The sequence below is a fragment of the Blennius ocellaris genome, assembly GCF_963422515.1.
Source record: "Blennius ocellaris genome assembly, chromosome: 7".
Lineage (NCBI taxonomy): Eukaryota > Metazoa > Chordata > Actinopteri > Blenniiformes > Blenniidae > Blennius > Blennius ocellaris.
Window position 1 is genome coordinate 28,830,155 of NC_137656.1, and position 20,273 is coordinate 28,850,427.

Genomic DNA, 20,273 nt, shown 5'->3' on the forward strand with positions numbered 1-20,273 from the left:
CTTAACAGTGATGGCATTGAGGGCTCGATAGTCGATACAAGGTCTCAAAGACCCGTCCTTCTTCGAAACAAAGAAAATCCAGCTCCAACGGGAGAAGAAGATGGTCTGATAATACCTGCTTCCAGGGAGGCCTTGATGTAGTCGTCCATCGCCTGCTGCTCCGGCTTTGACAGAGAGTAAAGACGGCGAGAGATATTGGGGTGCCAGGCTGTAGGTCGATGGTACAGTCATAGGGCCTGTGTGGAGGCAGAGAGGTAGCCTGGCTCTTAGAAAACACCTCCAAGAGATCGTGGTAGCAGGCCGGGATCTTCTCGAGGTCCGGGGAGGGCGTGACAGAGCTGGTTGCCGGGTAAACAGTGGTGAGCTGGGTGGAGTTCTTAGAGGACAGACAGTTATATTTGCACCGGGGCGCCCAGGTCCTCACACGTCCTGTCACCCAATCAATACTGGGGTTGTGCTGTTGAAGCCAGGGGAGGCCCAGGACCACAGGGAATTGGGGGGACATAAATAGGTGGAAGTTGGTGGACTCGGAATGACTATCGGGAAAGCTAACCTGTACTGGCTGAGAGGTCCAAGTAATCTGGGACAAGAGACGTCCATCCAGGGCGTGAGCCTCAATGGGGGGGGGGGGGTTGAGGGGGAATGTCTTCAAGTGGAGTCTCTCAGCCAGCTGGGAGTGCATGAGGTTAGCGTCAGCCCCGAAGTCCACCAGTACTTCCACCTGTAGGGAGGCACCAAGAGTCCAGAGAGTGACAGAGAACACAGGACACTGGGAGTCTTTAACACCTGAGATCGAGTACAGTGACCTCGGCACAACAGTTGAAGACTTGCCTCGCATCGGACAGTTGGTGAGGTGGTGCCCAGGTTGCCCACAGTAAATGCAGAGCCGGAGTCTGAACCGTCTCTCATGTTCCTCAGGTGTTAAATGCATCCGGCCCAGTTGCATTGGTTCCTCTGTGCAGGTGGAGGATGCCAGAGGATCAGAAGGCAGTCGACGAGGGGGCAACTGTGGTCGTCCGTGAACTGATGTCAGAGCTTGCAGATCTTTCCTTCTTGAGTCCTGAGTCGCACACCCCCAGTCAGCTGAACGTCGCTCTGTTCGGATCGCCAGTACCAGCTCATCCAGACTGACGGGTAACTCACGGGAGAGCAGAAGAGTCTTTAAACTAGGAGACAGTCCAAACAGGAAGGCATCATACAACGCCCCAGGGTTCCAGCTGCTGTCAGCAGCAACGGCGCGGAAGGAGATGGCACAATCAGCCACTGACGAGGATCCCTGTTGCATCGTCATGATGGTGTGAGCGGCCTCCCGGCCCGTGAGCGATCGCGGGAACAGGTCCGTGAGTGCCTTGAGGAAGACGGTGGTGCATGTAGCTGCCTGGTTACTCCACTCGGCCGCCGCCTGCGTCGCTGCTTGTCCACCCAGGTGGGAGATGATAAAGGCCACCTTGGCTCGTTTTGTCAGGAAGGAAGCTGACCGGAGCTCGAAATGTAGTTCAAACTGCCGTAGCATCTCCGTCTCACCTGAAAAACATGGCGGAGGAGCCAGCAGAGCCAGCGGAGCCAGCGGAGCCAGCGGAGCCAGCGGAGCCAGCAGAACCAGCGACGGAAGCATGGCAGGAAGTACGGGGGTCTGGGTCTGCGGTAGGTTCCTCACCTGCGCTGAGAGGGTGTTTAGCTGTCCGCCAAAGGCCAGGAGGACCTGATCACTCTGTGTGATGTGCCACTGAAGAAGAGTACTCAGGAACTGGAGAACTTGTCGAGTCTCCGGTGGTTCGGCGTGCTCTTGTCTGCCGGCTGAGTCCATGGCCAGTTCATACAGTCAGGGTTTGTGAACTCAATTGGATGGCAGATAAGAAGCTCAGTTCAAAAAGTGTTTTAGTTTCAAAAACACAGCAGAAGCAAAGTCAGGCAGTCCAAGATCAAAAACCAGAGCAGGCAATGGAGGAGGAAATCCAGGAGGAGAAGTCGGGCAGGCAGGCAGAAGGTCAAAAACACAGGAAAGGCAACACGAGGGAAAAAGGCGGGTACGAATGATGTAAGAACTCAGACGAACTGGCAACTGGAGCTACAGGAGAGGGGAACTAAATACACACTAATGACAACAACAAACAGCTGTGATCAGGGAGGAGGAAGCAGGAGAGCACAGGGGCGGAGCTAAGGGAAACAAAGGGGCGGAGCTAAGGGGAACACAGGGGCGGGGCTAAGGGAAACACAGGGGCGGAGCTAAGGGAAACACAGGGGCGGAGCTAAGGGGAACACAGGAGGGGAGGAGAGAAGGCAGGATCATGACATTTGCGTCATGTCTTCAGTCACCAACAATCCTTGATTCACACGTTTCCTCTGGAAAAGACAGAAAATGATGTTTCAACACTGCTTCAATAGTATTTGACCAGCAGAGACTGAAACCAGACTGTCGTCCTCTGTCGTCTCCACCTGGTGGAGGGACGTCCAGTCTGGAAGACACATTAGTCCACTGCTCTTCTTCAAACACACAAACACACATATTTCAATATTCAAACACATCAAGACACTATGAGGGTTTTTAATTCGTCACACTGACGTTATATTCGTCGTTTCAACACTGATTCATTGTCGTCTTCAAAACCTGAAGACATTTGATCGTAACACTGTGAAGAACAAGACAACACAACTTATATAAAGTCATATTTAATGAACATGATATGTTTAGCTAGAAGGTTCCAGGTCACAGTGAGCATCATTCCTGACAGAGAGCAGGAGAGCAGGGTTCTACACAGGAACCACAACGGCAGCTCTGATTGGAGCGTCGCTCTGATATGAAGTCACCATGTTGTCACGTCACAGACATCAACCAAAAAGCTTTTCCCTAATGAATACATGTTAAATGTAAACACACACCATATAAAATATACATTAAAATAAAAGAGAAAATTAAAAGCAGACACTTTTATCAATCGCTACTGGATTAATATTACTCCTGCATTTGATATATGTTCATTTCTTTACTACAACCGATTAAGGTTGAGCTATTTTTAACAACTTTAGATACTAATATAAACTACAGTAATACATCATGTTGTTTTACATTATATGTTGATACTTTGTCCTGTAAGAACTTCTGTAAAACGTTCACATGCTGAGAAAAACAAGTTTTCTACTCCACTGCAATGCATTAGCTACTTTATGAAGGGTTTATGGCTGTACCTTTTACAAACTGTTTCACCATCAGATATACGAACAGTTATTTTACGTTATGTACTGAGAAAAAGTCAACCTGGGTGCTTTAGCCACCGTTAGCATGACTTAGCTTTAAAATGACACCTAACCTAAACCACTGGTGTAACAGGCTGTTATTATCATCATCAATGTATGTTAGTTTACTGCAGGTATATAAACGGCGAACAGCAAGAAACCATACATTCATTATATTATCAGGAAATTTCAAAGTAACAACTTACTGCTAATATGTAGCTTGCGCCTGTGCATTCAGGTTAGATGTGTCGTCATTTCCTGTCTGCAGCCAGACCCCTCTCACCTCTGTGACCCGGCCCCGGATAAGTGACAGAAAATGGATGGATGGATGTTAAAATTATTATAAATTAAGCTTTATATACTGTATATAGCGTTTTATATATGAAACATTGAATCTCAATTCTGAGGCTGTTCTGTAAATAGTTTTCAAATAAACAATAAATAAAGCAACTTCTGATCAATCCATATCAATTTCAGACTTAAAATAATGTACTGATTTAAGCCCCACCCACTTTCAGGCGAACCATGACCACTTTCAGTTTAGGCCCCGCCCACTCTGAGTACGGATACGGATACAGATCATTTATATGGTGGAACAGATACAGATAGTACTTGATGTCTCTAACATTTGGGAGCAGGTCAGAGCACCATGGGGATAACATATAGAACACACAGAAAGAAAACTTTTTATGTGAGGCCACAGTGCAAACCACTGCACCACCATGCCTGTCTTTTCTTCTTTGTTCTTTTTACACTTTTACAGAGAAAAACCAACAATTCCTCAAGCATCGGTGGAAAGTGAAAACTGTTTTAACAGTAAGAAACGTGGAGAACCAGGCTCAGAGGTGGAGGCTTATTGGCTACAATCCATCATCCATCCATCCATCACCCATCCATCCATCATCCATCCATCCATCACCCATCCATCCATCATCCATCCATCCATCATCCATCCATCCATCCATCCATCATCCATCACCCATCCATCCATCATCCATCCATCCATCATCCATCCATCCATCCATCCATCAATCACCCATCCATCACCCACCCATCCATCATCCATCCATCCATCCTCCATCCATCCATCATCCATCCATCCATCACCCACCCATCCATCATCCATCCATCCATCACCCATCCATCCATCACCCATCCATCCACCACCCATCCATCCATCCATCCATCATCCATCCATCATCCATCACCCATCCATCACCCATCCATCCATCATCCATCCATCCAGCACCCATCCATCCATCCATCCATCATCCATCCATCATCCATCACCCATCCATCCATCACCCATCCATCCATCATCCATCCACCCATTATCCATCCACCCATTATCCATCCATCCATCCATCCTTCAATGCATCAACACTAAATCAGTCACACAAAATCAAATCTCATTCAAATAAACTTTATTAATGTAATGCAGGTTGATCACATGACGTGTGTGGTTACAAGCTGTCATTGTGCTTCAGCACCTTGAATCTTTCCATCGCGCCAACAGAGCACGATGAGACACATAATGAGGGAGGATTAAAACGCACTCTTTTTAAAAACGGAAATCATCTGCAGCTCTCCTTTGGAATGACGGAAGTTTACAGTGAAGTACAGTGTGTTGTGTAAAACGCCTTTGTGCATTAGGTGGCAGTGTTGAGTTCTTTAGTGCATTGAACTCAATCCTGCTCTGATCCTAGCAGTTTGCTGTTAAAGACTTCAAGCAGTTTGGTAAAGTAAAAATATCCCTTTATTGTAGTAAACATGGAAGAAAAAAGACTACAAATACAACTAAAGCTGTTTTGATGCCATTTAAATGTTTTTGTTATTGTCGATTTGTTAGTATTGTGATTGAGGTGATTTGTTAACCATTTCAACAAATATGAGTGCAGTGAGCTCATTCATTTAATTGGAACTTAACTCTTTAGTTTCCTTTTATTGTGCCATAAAGCAAATATGTTGTTAAACCAAATGATCAATTTTATCATGTTGCAAAAATGAAAATAAAAATGAAAATCTGTGTTTATATACAGAAATATATAATTTACTATTTTGGAAATAACGTGTTCCTTAGCATCACCAGCTTTGGAAGTATGAAACACAATCATTTCCCCTGCTAACAAATGAAGGTGAATTGGAGCCTTTTATGTCTCTTGTTTACACAAAGTTTCAAGTGAAAACGCATCATTTATACATTTTTGTTTCAGAAAAGTTTCATGTTTACATGTTTACATGGCTGAAACGTTGAAAATGCTCTCGTTAGCATGACAGGCTACAGGCTGGTGTTCTTGGTTGTTTTTTTAATGAAACCAGTCAGAGAGAGAGAACAACACGCTGTAAACATTAACAATGGGAGAACACGGACAGACGACCCAGTTTGATTGTTATTACGGTGATTGTCAAAATAAAACTACCAAGTCCAGGAGGATATGGACTGGGAGTCACAACATTCTGGAGGAAACATTGATCTTTTGTCCGTCTACTGAGCACGTGCAAAACAGCTGTTCTCTATGGTGCAGGTGCAGGTGCAGGTGCAGGTGCAGGTGCAGGTGCAGGTGCAGGTGCAGGTGCAGGTGCAGGTGCAGGAGCAGGTGCAGGTGCAGGTGCAGGTGCAGGTGCAGGAGCAGGTGCAGGTGCAGGTGCAGGTGCAGGTGCAGGTGCAGGTGCAGGTGCAGGTGCAGGTGCAGGTGCGCAGTAGCAGTAGTTGCCGTCTGAAAGGCGACAGAGCACCAGACTTTCTGGAAAGTTTCACCTTGGGAGCCGTTTCCACACTGATGCATTTTCAATTGTTGTGGTCCAAAAGGACAAAATGGAGCAGAAATGTTGCGCTTTCAGTTGAAACTGTAAACAGAACCCCACACTGGCACAGAGCAGCAACAGGATCTTCCTTCACTTCAGAGGAACACCATTGTCTTCTTCTCATTCAGTGTCCATGATGTCCATGTCGACTGTGCTTCCAGGTTGTGTATTGGAGTGAAAAGGATGTGTGGTCAGGCGGCTTCGCAGCTTCATTTCTGAATGAGAGCAATCCAAAGCCGTTGTGCTGAGATGTTGAGTGCCTGAGATGGCATTGTGGCGGCGAGCAGAAGCAGGCGGGGGGGCGACAAGGCGAGGCTGCTACCACCGCATTGAAGGATCTTACTTCTGCCCCTTGTGCACAAAGACACTCTTCATTATCAAGATAGCTGAAGAAAAGGACAATGAGATTCTCTACAAGTGCAGCCAAGCAATCTGTGCATTTCAACAAAACCTAAAACTGCTGCTACGAAAAAAGAGGAAAAGAACAAATTCAATACTTTCACTAGAAAAGAAAGAAGCAGGTTTGCTTCATTTTGCAAACTGAGCTCAGGGTCATTTCAGACACCAACATAATGGGAATGAGCTCTTTTTTCATTCCTGAGATCTTGGCAATGAGAAGGCCCCATCAGTTGGAACCTTCAGACAAAATTAATCTATCAGTAACTCCAGCAGCATGTTTATGTGAATCGTACACAATATGGAAATAAAGTGATGACGTGAAGTTGTGTAATAAAATCCAGAAATGGAATGAAATGAACTTTTTGCTTCCCTCCGATTTGACTTTAACATGCTTCCTGCTTGAGATGTTTGCTTCTGTGTTTTTGGCATCTTTTTTTTTTTCTTTTTTGCTTAATGCTGAAGATTTTATGACAAATAAACAAACTTTAATTTGAACTTCTGTTGAGCTCTGACTGAGTTTTCAGTCCATGGTCTTCTTCAGGTTCCTAGACCAGGAGTCGCTTCACTGGCTGTGAAAATGAGAAAGGGGGGGGGGGGGGGGGGGGGTTAGTTTGAAGGTCAAAAAATTGTCCCAGCACAATAAGCTGACTCTATTTCACTCATTCCCAAAGGTGAAAAAAAGTACACAAAATTTGTTTTCAAGTACAACTTGATAAATCACTAATTGATTAAATTTACCAGAGAGAAATATCTACATTTGAAGCATTTTTCTTTGACAAACTATAAAGCCAGACCACAGTCTATTGTCGTAAAGGAATTTTCTTTAAAAACAAACTAACAAAAAAACATAACTTCTGGAGTTACTTTTAACGAGGTTGTAGCAACGCATTCAACTCATTATGTAATAATGCCAGTTTGTATAAAAATTCTTAAGCTCATTTTCAAATAAACTTTGTTAATCTTGTTACATGCTGCAACTGTTAATACAAATTGTGGATGTTCCACTTTTGTTCTTTTTTTTTTTAAGAAAATACAATCATTTGGTGCATTATGTATACATTTTGTTTCTATGTTTAATAATGTGGAAAAAGATTAAGACTCATTTGGACTAGAATATGTCAGTCTTTGTCCTTCCAACATAACAGTGGTAGAATGAAATGCTTTCAATCAGGTTGAACGTTTTAGATCATCATTGTGGCTGGTAGATTATAGAAGTTACAAGCTAACTTGTATTTCCACCAGACATTTCTATTTTCTTGAATAAATGAAACCAGATTGTAAGTGCCACTGAGTGTATTCAACCATGTAATCCTGATTTAGTAGTAAGGGTAGTAACAAGTTATAACAAAATGCGCAATTATTACAGAATGACTTGAAAATGTACTGCTGCATTACGTAATAATGCCACTCTACATGGGTAAACATAGAAGATATTATTATATGATCTATATTTACCCACAACATGGGTAAATATAGAATATATTATTATATGATCTTCTATATTTACCCACAACATGGGTAAATATAATAATATCTGCACTTCAATAGCGTTGGCCAACATTAGACCAAGAATTACATTTCATTGTTCATTTCCTTTTTAATGGTATGTCACATTTATTTCTGAAAGATGCAAATTAATGAGGCAATACATTAAAGTGTGGGTTTACACAGTGACGGCTTTGAGTGACGTCACAAAACGTGTTGTATTAATGAGTAAAGACGAGTGGAAAACAGAAGTACGTGCAGATTAATCAACTGACTGAGCACAATTACTTTTCGTTGCTCCTGTTAACCTGAGAAGATGCAGACCTGCAGAGCTGATGGCCTCGCCACATCAAGAAGTGAGGAACATGGGAGTCTTACGATGTGGTGGTGCATCCAGAGACATGTGCCGCGGTGCCGCTGTACTGCACGTCACACCGAACCATGTTGTTGTTGTAGTTGGACTCCTGAACGTGCTGCTTTGGGTTGACTGTCACCTGGTGGAAGAACGCAACGTCACCGGTGTGTGAGCAGCAAAGAGTTTGCCTCAAATCCATCATCTTCAAGCTGGATTGTCCTTCTCTCGTTTTAGAAAAACCCCTTCCCCGATAGAAGTACAGTATAGTAGAAGTATAGTATAGTAGACTGTTGAAAACCTGCCTGTTGATTTTAGCTGTAATCTTTACATTGAGAATAAAAGCTGAACATGACATTCAATAAAGCCTTGTTGTCATAACAATTTGCTGCTTTGTGTTGTCCAACAAAATAAACAACCTAAATGTCGGGTTGAATTTAAATTTGAAAGCATTTGAGTGTTTCATTTCCGTCCAGTGAGTCGGACCTTGAGGATGTATTTTCCAGGAGAGACGTCTGTGATGTCGATCCACTGACAGTCGATGTCGGCATTATAAGTGTCGAAGCAGCCAGGACTCAAACCCTGCAGCAAAAGAAGAAGAAACAAAAGAAGAAGAAAAAAACCTAACCATGCAAACAATTCAGTTTGAATTATTTTTTATTATCAGTTGTATCATTCAATTGTCACGTGAATATGTCATCCTTGTACTGTATGTGCTCTTCATGCTGCTCTTCAGGTTTTTTATATATATAAATTCATATATATACTTATATTTGTCATTTTGACATTGAATATTTTTCTTGTTTAGCTGTCTTATTAAAAGTAATTTTCATATATTTATCTTAATTCCATGGTAAAATGTCTGCCTACTGTCTTTGTCTTTGTAGCGTGTGTGTGTGTGTGTGTGTGTGTACCTGTGTGTGTGACGTGCAGGCAAAGCGGCGGTAGTATCCGGGCTCACAAGACGTGTCCTCCAGGCAGAAGCTGGCCTTGTGGCCCTCGGCCACTTCTTTGTGAGTTTGTCCGTCCAGCAGCTGGTACAGGCTGAACTCGTCCATGCTGTGGAAATGACTGAGCGCCGCAGCCACAGGCAGGTCAGGCAGTGGAGGGACTAAAGAACCAACTCCAGTGTGAAAGTCTTTTGTCAAGTTTTGGGCTGTATTACATCTTGAAACTCGGGACGCACCGACACGACACTGATGACGACACCGGCTTTCGCTCCAATACTGCCTGAATGGCTCGTACTCATTCTCATACCAATACTTGTAAAAGCTGTCCGACACAGCGATTGGAGATGCTTTCATGTTACTGTAATGAAAATGAAAAAGGAACTGACTCTAAATTAGGTTTTGAGGAGGTGAAGAATATTCTGGACAAAATCAGCAGAAAGACGGATAGCAGTTAGTTTCACTGAGCTCATGCTGTAAGCTACGTGCTAAAATGTTTTACGCTTTGGTATTGATACTCGGTATCGGGAAGTAGGCAAAGGTTAGTACTCATACTTGAACTTTTTCTTTTAAAAAGTGGTGTTGTGACCTGGAAACATAGGAAGTGTTATGGTTTACTTTGTATTAAGACATATTGGTTTCGTTTGTAAATATTGTATGTTTCTTTAAGAACCTACGTTGGAAGTGTTGCAACAGTGGAAAGGTGTTGAGTGTGGACTATGGATGGTGACTAATGTAACTTGTGTTGTCGGCTGCTGTGGAGAGAGAAAATCAAAAAAGCCTCCAGGGCAAATAAAGTTGTCAAAGCTAAACAAAAAAAGGAGTTGTGGCTTTTTGGGAGTGCAACAGTATTATTGATCCCAAGACTGGTTCTTTGAAATGTGTGAACCCTGTGGAGTCCATCAAGGTTCTGTCTCAGGCCCAGCGTATTTCTTGCCTGTATGATCTTTAATTGAATAACAATGTTAAAAACAAAACAAAAACAAACACGTTCTCTCTATAAACAGAAGTAGTAAATGAAGGAGGCCTGGTGTACCAGCGACCTACTTATGACAGCTGTGCCACTCCCAGGCATATCGAGGTTTGTTGGGCAGGAAGTCGGCTGTTCCCTGGTTCTTCACTCTTTGAGGAAACCTCAGCAAGACTCTGGTGTCATAGTCATTGGAGTGCTGAGCAGAGCTGGAAAAGAAGAAGAAGTTTGAATCCCACTGCCTACCAGGGTGGGCCGCAAGCATGACCTTTGACCCTGCTGCTTCCCGGGCATGGCCCAGCAGCAGAGCCCACTGCTCCCGAAATGTTAGGTCAAGATTAACTGCAGAGAATTCTTCTCTGGAATAAAACCTCCTCTGAGTGAATCTGCCGTCAGCAGGTGGACTCACCTGGCCAGGCAGTTCTCTTCAGCAGCACAGCGAAGGTTGTACATGGGCAACCTCTGGATGTAGGTGGCAGCCTGGATATAGTACGGATCAGGAACCAGATCAGGGAGACCTGCATTCACAGCACAGCAGATTGAAATACATGCACTGAGACGAGTTTGTTACTAAAGTTCCCCTAGAAAAGACACTGCTCACAACAAAGTCACACCACAATCTACAAGAAATCAACAGTACCAGTTATAACGGCGACTTATGGGAGCGGTGGCCTCGAGATTGATCATTTGCTTTGTTCAATGAGCAACTTTTAAAAACAGCATTTTACAAAGTGTTTTCTCGGAGAAAGATGACAAACAAAATGACGTTTATAATAAAATCAGGATTGTAAAGAGGAATTCAAGCGAGAGATAATTGAAAGAGGCCAGCAGTTAAAAGTAAGTCTCTAAAAGTGAGTTTTAGGGCTGGATTACACGAGTCAAGTGAAAACGGAAAACTTTCATCGAGTCTTGGGTGTCCGTTTACACGACAACCGTGCTCAAAGCCAGTGGAAATGTAAACGTCTTAAAAACTCTGTCGCAGTGTCGATGGGTGAAAAAGACACTTTCTGGAAACGGTCAGTCTCTGCCCCCAAGTGGACAGTGGAAGCACTGCAACTGCGTGTGCACTCCACACCCAAAGTAATTGGCATGCTCTGTAGAGGGACAATCACAACAATGTTTCCTCCACAGTGTCATGACTCCCAGTCCTTATTCTCCTGGACATGGTAGTTTTATTTTGACAGTCACTGTTATAACAATCCAACTTGGTCATCTGTCAATGATTCTCAACTGGGGGTCCTCAGACCCCTAGTGGCCCGTGGTGTAATTGCAAGGGGTCCATAAAAATCAAACATCTCTTAGCTGCACATAAATGTGAAATAAAGTGCGATTTGTGGGTAAAACAAAAAGCACTGATCTACCTTTAGAATCCTTATCCCACACCGTAGTCGAAGCCAGCCTCTAAGCACATCTGACATAATTACCTCAATGTGTGCTTCGTTCACCCGGACTTACACAGATTTAGATTTCACGACCTGCGAAACCACCCGGTATCCAACAGTGAGTCAAAATGTTAAAAAAGAAACAACCTGAGCTGCAGCGAGAAAAAGTGGAGCAGGAAAAGCCTCAGTTGAACTCCGACTGGACTGAACAGTTTAGTTTTATATTACCGGCCTGTGTTTGATGTGCACACAGAGCGGAGCTTCAGCAAAGTGGATCATCACTTCAACTTCCTGCATGCCACCAGCTTTAACGCCAATGACCCTCCAAGACCCCACAGCCGCAAAACACAAAACATAATGATACAAGCCCTCCGTGTCTACGAAATGTCGGCATTGGAACAAGCACAACAGTGCGACATCGCTTGTTTCATGGAACCTTGCTAAAGCTGAGAAGCATTTGTTGATGCTGAGTTAATTTAAAAATAAAATGCGCTATTGATGCGGTTGATAAAGTTTTAAGTCACGACGAGAAAAGCAAGACGATGGTTGAGTAGCTGTTAAAGGTGCGTTTACACATAAAGGCGACAAGTTTGGCATTAATCTCAATTCCTGGTTGTGGATCACAATCTTGACCTGAATTCTCTGATTTAGGACCGAGGCGTCACAGACAGTCACGACCGTTTAACATGCGTTACAAGTACGAGCAGGAAACGGTGGCGGATCATCACCAGTCAATACGCACAGTCAACATTATTGTTCCACCGTGTTGCAGCTAATGCACAAAGCTGCGACCGCTGCTGTGCATCCTCATTTTCATTCATTTGTCAGGAATGTGGTGAATTGGGAGAATTTATTATGAGAGATGTGAGCAGCCGCCAGGCGCACCGTACCAGAGGAAATGATAGTCACTGTCTCAGGTTTGTCTAGTGGAGCTGCAGGTATTCAGTCGGGGCGAAACACAAGTCAGGTGTTACGCAACTGGGTTTAAAAATATGGCTCCATACACCCCAGTTATTCTACCATCAGCTACTGAACAGTTCACACACTCCAGATCATTCAGCCTTCAGGGAAATTCCATGGAGTTGAGTTGAGGAGAGGAGGATGCTGCAGGCAGTGACTGCTGTTTGGCTTTGTGATGAGCTTATTGGAGGGTAAGGCATCAGCTTGGGCAGCAGCATTGGTAAACTCTGGTTCCCTTGTACGTAATACACTGGACTCCTTTGTTTCTGAGATGAGGAGAGTTTTTGATCGTCCCGTTTGTGGAAGAGAAGCGAGTAAGCGACTCCTTTCTCTGCAGCAGGGCGCCTCCTCACTCTCAGAGTTTGCTATTGATTTTCGCATTCTAGCGGCAGAGTGCAGTTGGGGTCCTCAAGCCCTACAAACAGTTTTCATGCAGGCACTAAATGAGGACCTGAAGGAGGAACTTGCAGCCCGAGATGAAACAGATAGTCTGCTGGAGTTGATTTCTCCAGCCATCAGGTTCGACAATAGGCTCAGGTTAGACGAGAGAGATGCCCCCCCCCCCCCCCACGCAGCACCGTCGCCCCGGCCATCTCCTCTTCCAGTAGCGTCTCAGCGGGTGTTCTCCTCAGTGTGTCCCACTGACCCTCCACGTGGAGCTTCTTCTCTCCCTCCTGAGGAACCCATGCGCCTGGGAAGAGCCTGGCGAGACCCAGCTGAGCATCGTCACAGAATTGAGGAGCATCTGTGTGTGTATTGTGGCCAGGCTGGCCACTTCATCGCCAACTGTTCAAAGCTGTCAAAAGAGCGGGCTCATCAGGCCACAGGGGGGCGCTGATGGGCCAAACTTCCGTGTTGGACCCCCCCTGCCAACGTCTCATCCTAAAAGGTACTGTGAACCACTCAAGAGCCTCTCGCCCTGTCCTGGCGTTAGTGGACTCTGGTGCCAATGAAAGTTTTATTTTGTGAACAGTAATGGGATTCCAGTTGAGTCTCTTCCTGTTCCCAAGAGAATTTCTGCACTGGATCTACTGGCCCGGGTAACCCATTGCACTACTCCCATCTCCCTGACTCTCTCAGGTAACCATTGTGAACTCTTTTTCCTCTACGCAATCCACTCCACCTCGTTGCCTTTAGTTTTGGGACTCCCTTGGTTAAAGTTACATCATCCGCAAATTGACTGGTCCACATTTTCCATCATGAACTGTAGTCTTTTCTGTCACTCTCACTGTCTTCATTCTGCAACCCCGAGTGCCATGTCGAGTCCTCCGACCCCTGAGCCTGTTGACCTCTCCGCCGAAGTTTTTAGTAAGGACGGGGCCCTTTCCCTCCCTCCTCACAGGCCTTATGACTGAGCCATTGATTTGCTCCCTGGAGCAAAGTGACCAACCAGTAAGTTGTACAAGTTATCCAAGCCTGAGAGGGAGGCCATGGAATCCTAACTGAGTCCCTGGCAGATGGTATTATTCGCCCCTCATCCTCCCCAGCGGGGGCTGGGCTCTTCTTTGTGGACAAGAAGGACAAGTCCCTGCGTTGTTGCTTAGAATATAGGGGTCTGAATGAGGTAACTGCTCGTAACAGTTACCCCTTGCCCCTCATTGACTCTACTTGTGGCCTCTCCACAAGGCAACTACCTTCTCTAAACTGGACCTACGCAATGCATATCACTTGGTGCGTATCAAGGGGAAGGATGAGTGGAAAACTGCGTTCCACACCCCCACAGGACACTGTGAGTATTTGGTTATGCCGTTTGGACTCATGAATGGCCCAGCGGTTTTTCAAGCTCTGATCAATGATGTGCTCAGGGACATGTTACATCAATTTGTTTCTGTTTATCTGAATGACATTTACATTTTTTCTCAGACTCTCCAGGACCATGTGCAGCATGTGAAGCTTGTTCTCCAGAGATTATTAGAGAACCAGTTATTTGTGAAAGCAGAGAAGTGCTGGTTCCATAACTCCTCTGTGCTGTTACTTGGCTTTGTGATTGAGAGGGGGCAACTGAGTGCGGGCCCGGCCAAGATTCAGGCCGTGGCTGAGTGGCCTGTCCCCTCTACTCGGAAACAACTACAATGGTTTTTGGGTTTTGCAAACTTTTATAGGAGGTTTATTAGGGACTACAGCAAAGTAGCCAGCCCTTTACACCAACTGACTTCAGTGAAAGTACCCTTTTCATGGTCTGAGGCACAATGTTCTTTTGACAGGTTAAAGACTCTCTTTTTCACTGCTCCGGTACTGTCGCATCCTGACCCGGACCGTCTGTTCATCCTGGAGGTGGACGCTTCAGACACTGGGGTGGCGGCGGTTCTCTCCCAACGCACGGCTCCAGATGAGAAGCTCCACCCATGTGCCTTTTTCTCCCGGAGACTCATCGGCAGAGAGAAACTATGATGTGGGCAACCGAGAACTGTTGGTGGTGGTGTTGGCACTCCAGGACTGGAGGCACTGGTTGGAGGGTTCCACGCATCCATTTGCAGTATGGACAGACCATAAGAACCTTGCTTACCTGCACTCTTCCCGCAGACTCAACCCCTGTCAGGCACGCTGGGCACTCTTCCTGGGAAGATTTCGGTTCACCATCACCTACTGCCCTGGCTCCAGGAATATAAAGGCTGACGCACTCTCTCGCCAGTTCGCTCCCTCAGAGGAGGAGTCTATTCCCCAAGCCATTGTTCCCCCTTCCTGTGTTGTGGCGGTTGCCCAGTTGGAGATTGAGGAGCTGGTCCAGGATGCTCAACCCACCACAGGTATCCCTGAAGGTTGTCGAGATGAATGCCTATTGGTTTCCCCGGCTCTTAGGACACGAGTTCTACAGTGGGGCCATGATTCCAAGCCACCCTGGGTACCGCCGTATCCTGGCTCTCCTGCGGGAACAATTCTGGTGAACCCTCCATCGCAGCAGATACCAGTCCCACATTGCACTTGGTCCCACATCGCAGTTGATTTCGTGACCGGCCTCCCTCCGTCAGAAGGTAGCGCGGTGATCCTCACTATTGTGGACAGATTCTCCAAGTCCGCACATTTTGTTATCTTGCCTGAACTACCCTCGGCTCTGGAAACTGCTTCTCTCCTGGTTCACCATGTTTTTCGCCTCCATGGAATCCCCCAGGATATAGTTTCTGATCGTGTCCCTCAGTTTTCCTCCCGTCTCTGGAAAGCGTTCTGTCAGACTCTGGGTGTCTCTGCTAGTTTGTCCTCAGGTTACCATCCACAAACAAATGGTCAGACGGAGTGAACTGATCAGGATTTGGAATCGAGCCTCCGTTGTGCCTCAACACCCAGCCTCCTGGGCCCCTAATCGGCCCTGGGTTGAATATGTCCACAACTCTCTAGTTTGCTCCTCCACGGGTATGTCCCCTTTTATGGTCGATCATGGTTTCCAACCCCCTCCCTTCCCTGAACAGGACTTGCACAGTGCTGTCCCCTCTGTCCAAGATCACTAGGGTCGTGCACGCAGAATGTGGCAAACAGGCTCGCACAGCACTTCTTCACTCCTCAGCCCGGAATCAAAGGTTGGCAGACAGACACAGATCAGACGCACCAAATTACCAGCCAGGTCAAAGGGTGTGGCTTTCCACCAAGGACCTACCCCTTCAGGTGGAGTCATGAAAGTTCACTCCCAGGTTCATCGGGCCTCATGAAATTGAGAAGACTGTAAACCCATGTGCGGTCAGATTGAAGATCCCTGCCTCTCTCAAGGTGCACTCTACTTTTCACATGTCTCTTCTCAAGCCTGTTTCCACAAGTCCACTGAGCCCGCCTTCCGACCCCCCCACCCCCCGGGTTGTGGATGACCACCCCGCACTCACAGTCCATCGCCTCCTGGATGTTCGCCGTCGTGGCCGTGGTTCCCAGTACTTGGTGGACTGGGAGGGTCCTGGATCTCACGGTCCCTGATTTTGGACAATGCATTGCTCACAGACTTTGACACCGAGTACCCTGACAAGCCTGGTCGGACACCAGGTGGCGTCCATTGGGGGGGGGGGGGGGGGGGGGGGGGGGGGGTACTATGATGTTCTGTGTTTCTGTGTGTTGCATTCTCCCCTCACTCTCCCTCTCTCCTAGTGACACTCTCGCCAGGGACAACTACACGCACCTGAGGCGGATCTTAATCAGCGTGGTTCATAAGCCAGCATCTGACCGCAGGGCACCGCCGGATTATTGTCATTCGTTCCTGATCTCCCAGAGTCGTCTCCCGTCCCTGTAGTTCCGTCTCTGCTACGTGCACTCCGGTTTTTGTTTGTTCAGCCTAATTTAGGCTCGACTTGTGTTTGTTTGGAGCAATAAATTATTTAGATTTTACCTCCGACCCTCGTCTCTGCTGGTGCCCGTCCAGGGATAACCCAGCACTTAGGTGACGTAGGCCAGTCCGTTAAACTGAGCCTAAGAAAACTGGGTGTTATTCTTGACAAAGACATGTCGCTGGTGCAACACTGTAAACAGCCAACCAGGAACTGCTTTTTCCAGCTGAGGTGAATCTCCAAAGTCAGGAAAATGGTTTCGCAAAATGATTTGGAGGTGATTATTCATGCTTTTGTGTCTTTGCGTTTAGACTATTGTAACAGTTTGTTTTCATGTTTAAACAAGAAGGAGTTGTCTCGCCTGCAGTTAGTGCAGAACTCTGCAGTGAGAATCCTGACCTGCACAAACAGGAGGACGCACATCACCCCTGTCCTTAAAGCTCTCCATTGGCTGCCGGTGTCCTACAGGACCAATTTCAAAATTCTGGTTTTAACCTTCAGAGCTTTGCACGGTCAGGCTCCTTCTTGTATCAGAGACCTGATCCAGCCTTACGCCCCAGCCAGGGCTCTGAGGCCTGTGGATCAGAACCTCCTGATGGTTCCACGTACTCTGTTCAAGACCAGAGGAGACAGGTCCTTCCAGGCTGTTGCTCCCAAGCTTTGGAACGATCTCCCGCTCTCTCTGCGTTCTGTTGAGTCTGTTGATTCCTTCAAGGGTCAACTAAAGACCTATTTATTTCTTCAGGCTTTCGCTTAGTTCTTTTAGGGATGTTATGTCTATCAATGTGTTGTCTTGGCCTTTTAAATCTGTATTTGCATTTTATTCCTGTTTATGTTTTTACTGAAACTGTGAAGCGCTTTGTGACCTTGGTCTGAGAAAGGCGCTGTATAAATAAAGTTTACTTACTTACTTACTTACATAGTCTTCTCTATTTGAAAGTGGGTTTTTTTTCTCAGATTAGTAATGTTTTCTCTATTTGGATGAGTTTTTTCTCAATATGGTAACGTTTTTTGCAGCATGGCAATTTGGGTCACGGAAGGCTAACGCTATCTATAACAGCTGTGACTCTGCGTGACAAATCTCTCGATTTATCTTTCAATAAATGAGTCAGATAAAGAGAATTTTTTGTCAATGCACTGCTTACAAGATTTACTTTGATATGTAACGTTCTTTTACATGTGGACCTTTCTGACTTTAGTTGAACTTCTTCCAGGCAATTCTATCCTCTGCATGCATCCATCGTCATGACATCACGTGCTAAACTGAGTGACTGTTTAAATATCGCTCTCGGTTCAACTTTTCCTCATTCAGATCAACTGTGTCGACTTTCCTTTTAAACTCAAAGCAGACTAAAAGCAGACTTGATTTTCTTTGGAAAGGTCATCCTGTCAATGTATATTAATGGAGAAGCACTAGTAGACTTCAAGGAAAGCATGTGGAAAGTGGATATGCCCCCCCCCCCCACCCCCCCCCTTCACTCCAGGTTTAAGGAGATTGTCAAGAGATCCAGTTTCATGAATAATGAGCCTATAAAATTGGTCCAGACTTATATTTCCCTTTACAGAGTGAACCATGAACATTAAAAGGGCTTGGTGAATAGAAGAACACATTGATCTTCAAGCAACTAGACGGAGCTCAAATACGTTTCAATAAAAAGCATATTGAGAAACCTCAAAGACAAATCACTGACTTGCTTTAATCCATTCTGTACAACTCAACCCCCAAAACATTTCTTTAAAAAGTTCAGTATTTTCAAAAAATGTCCACATCCTGTCAATGTTAATGATGCATCTTGGTGCATTGTCAGTGAGATCTCCTGTTGTGGCACTTTGCAGCCTTCACACTGCAGGTTTATCTTCACAGCTTTGACAATAATGAACTACTACTTTATCAATATACAGCCGGGGTGTCAAACATAAGACCCGTGGGCCAAAACCAGCCCACAAGAGGCTCCAATCTAGTCCACAAATCAACAAGCAAATTGTAAGAATTCCAGAGAAACCATCGACTTTTTAATACAGTTCGTCAAAGTTAATTTGCATTTCAAGAATTTCCCACAGGGATTAATAAAGTTTTTCTGATTCTGCAAAAGACTGAATCATTTAAAAGACAGGTCTTTATATTATTTAACTGAATATACCACCAGAGAGTATCATTAGAATTTGATTTATGTTGAAATCATAGAAACTTTCTGTCCTATTTGCAAAACATTTAGCAAAAACATAGACTTTTTCTCAAGTTATACTCGATATCAGAACAAAGACAACCTTTCATGTTAACGTTGAAATGTTATTGTGGCACTATTTTACCAGTCCAGCCCAATCAGGACAACATTGTGCTGTATATGAGCCCTGAACCAAAAGGTGTTTGAAACCCCTGAGAAACAGTATTTAACTGCAGTGCCAATATGTGTTACATCTGAACAAAACGTTGTGACGACTGATTTAGAAACAACAGGTGCTTTTGATAAAATAATACATGATTATATTTGCTTTCACATTGTATGGTTATCCCTGGTTGTACCATATTTGGCTCCTCTTTCCCTTGTGCATTTAAAAGCCAGTTCTTCTCACCGTGCTGATGGTAGCTGGTGCCGTATCCGTGCCTGTGGTGAACCCGGTGTCTGGGTCTGTAGTACGAGTTGTAGTAGTTGTAATAGGGGTAGTAGTTTGAAGCCTTGTACGGGTTGTAAGGATCATCTCCGACCATCATATCCTGCGATCTGCCCAGCGGCGGGTCGTCTGGACGCTCCTGCACGGACGGCTGCCGATGCTGGCTCGCCATTGCGCGTAATTGCGCGGAGCCGGCGGCGGCCGGGACGCGCAATGCCGTGTGGTTCACGCCTCCCAGGACCACCACAGGTTTGTCGCGGAGGGGCGACCCACCGTGACGTCGCTCAGACGGCCTGTACTGTGAACCGGCGCTCAGGATGCTGAAAACCTGTCCGTTGTGTTGCCATGTCAACCCGAGCCTGAGCGCATCGGCATCTGCAGCAGCAGCGAGCCTCTGAGCGCGAGCCTCAAGCGCATCCAGGAACGTGCAGAGGAAAAACAAGTGCGTGAAACTCAACAACAAGGTGTCAAAAGAGAGGTCTTTCATTCTTCAAGTGATTATTTCAAGCACTTAAAGTGACAAAATAAGAGCTTTCTTCCTCTGTGTGCAGAGCGCAGCTGCTAATTGAAGCAGTTGGTCTGGAATGATGAAGTTGGACTCGGCTGCTCCTTCAGATGCAGAGAGGAGGAGGAGGAGGGAGGAGGAGGAGGGAGGAGGAGGAGGGAGGAGGAGGAGAGTCACTGAGGAGGAGGGGGGAGGGAGAACAGCTTTTGTTCTTTGAAGTGGCAGCTACCTTTCATGTGAGTAATAACTTTTTTTTTTTAAATTGTGGGTCAAGTCAAAAAACAGCTGCTGAAATTCATCAGTCTTTAATAAACACATGAATTTAGTTTTTCATGTGGATGCTTGTAAGTCTCTCCATAAAAATGTTTCAACAGAACCAA

At 45.6% G+C, this 20,273-nt stretch overlaps 1 protein-coding gene across 1 annotated transcript; it reads right to left on the reverse strand.

The window, feature by feature from the left end:
• Positions 1-8,297: 8,297 nt before the first annotated feature.
• Positions 8,298-19,875, reverse strand: lox (lysyl oxidase; the record flags this gene model as incomplete). Its single annotated transcript, XM_080499747.1, has 6 exons — positions 8,298-8,417; positions 8,762-8,857; positions 9,190-9,346; positions 10,270-10,401; positions 10,602-10,710; positions 19,350-19,875. 6 exons carry the CDS (start codon positions 19,873-19,875, stop codon positions 8,298-8,300), a joined length of 1,140 nt encoding a protein of 379 aa, XP_080355873.1.
• Positions 19,876-20,273: the final 398 nt, after the last annotated feature.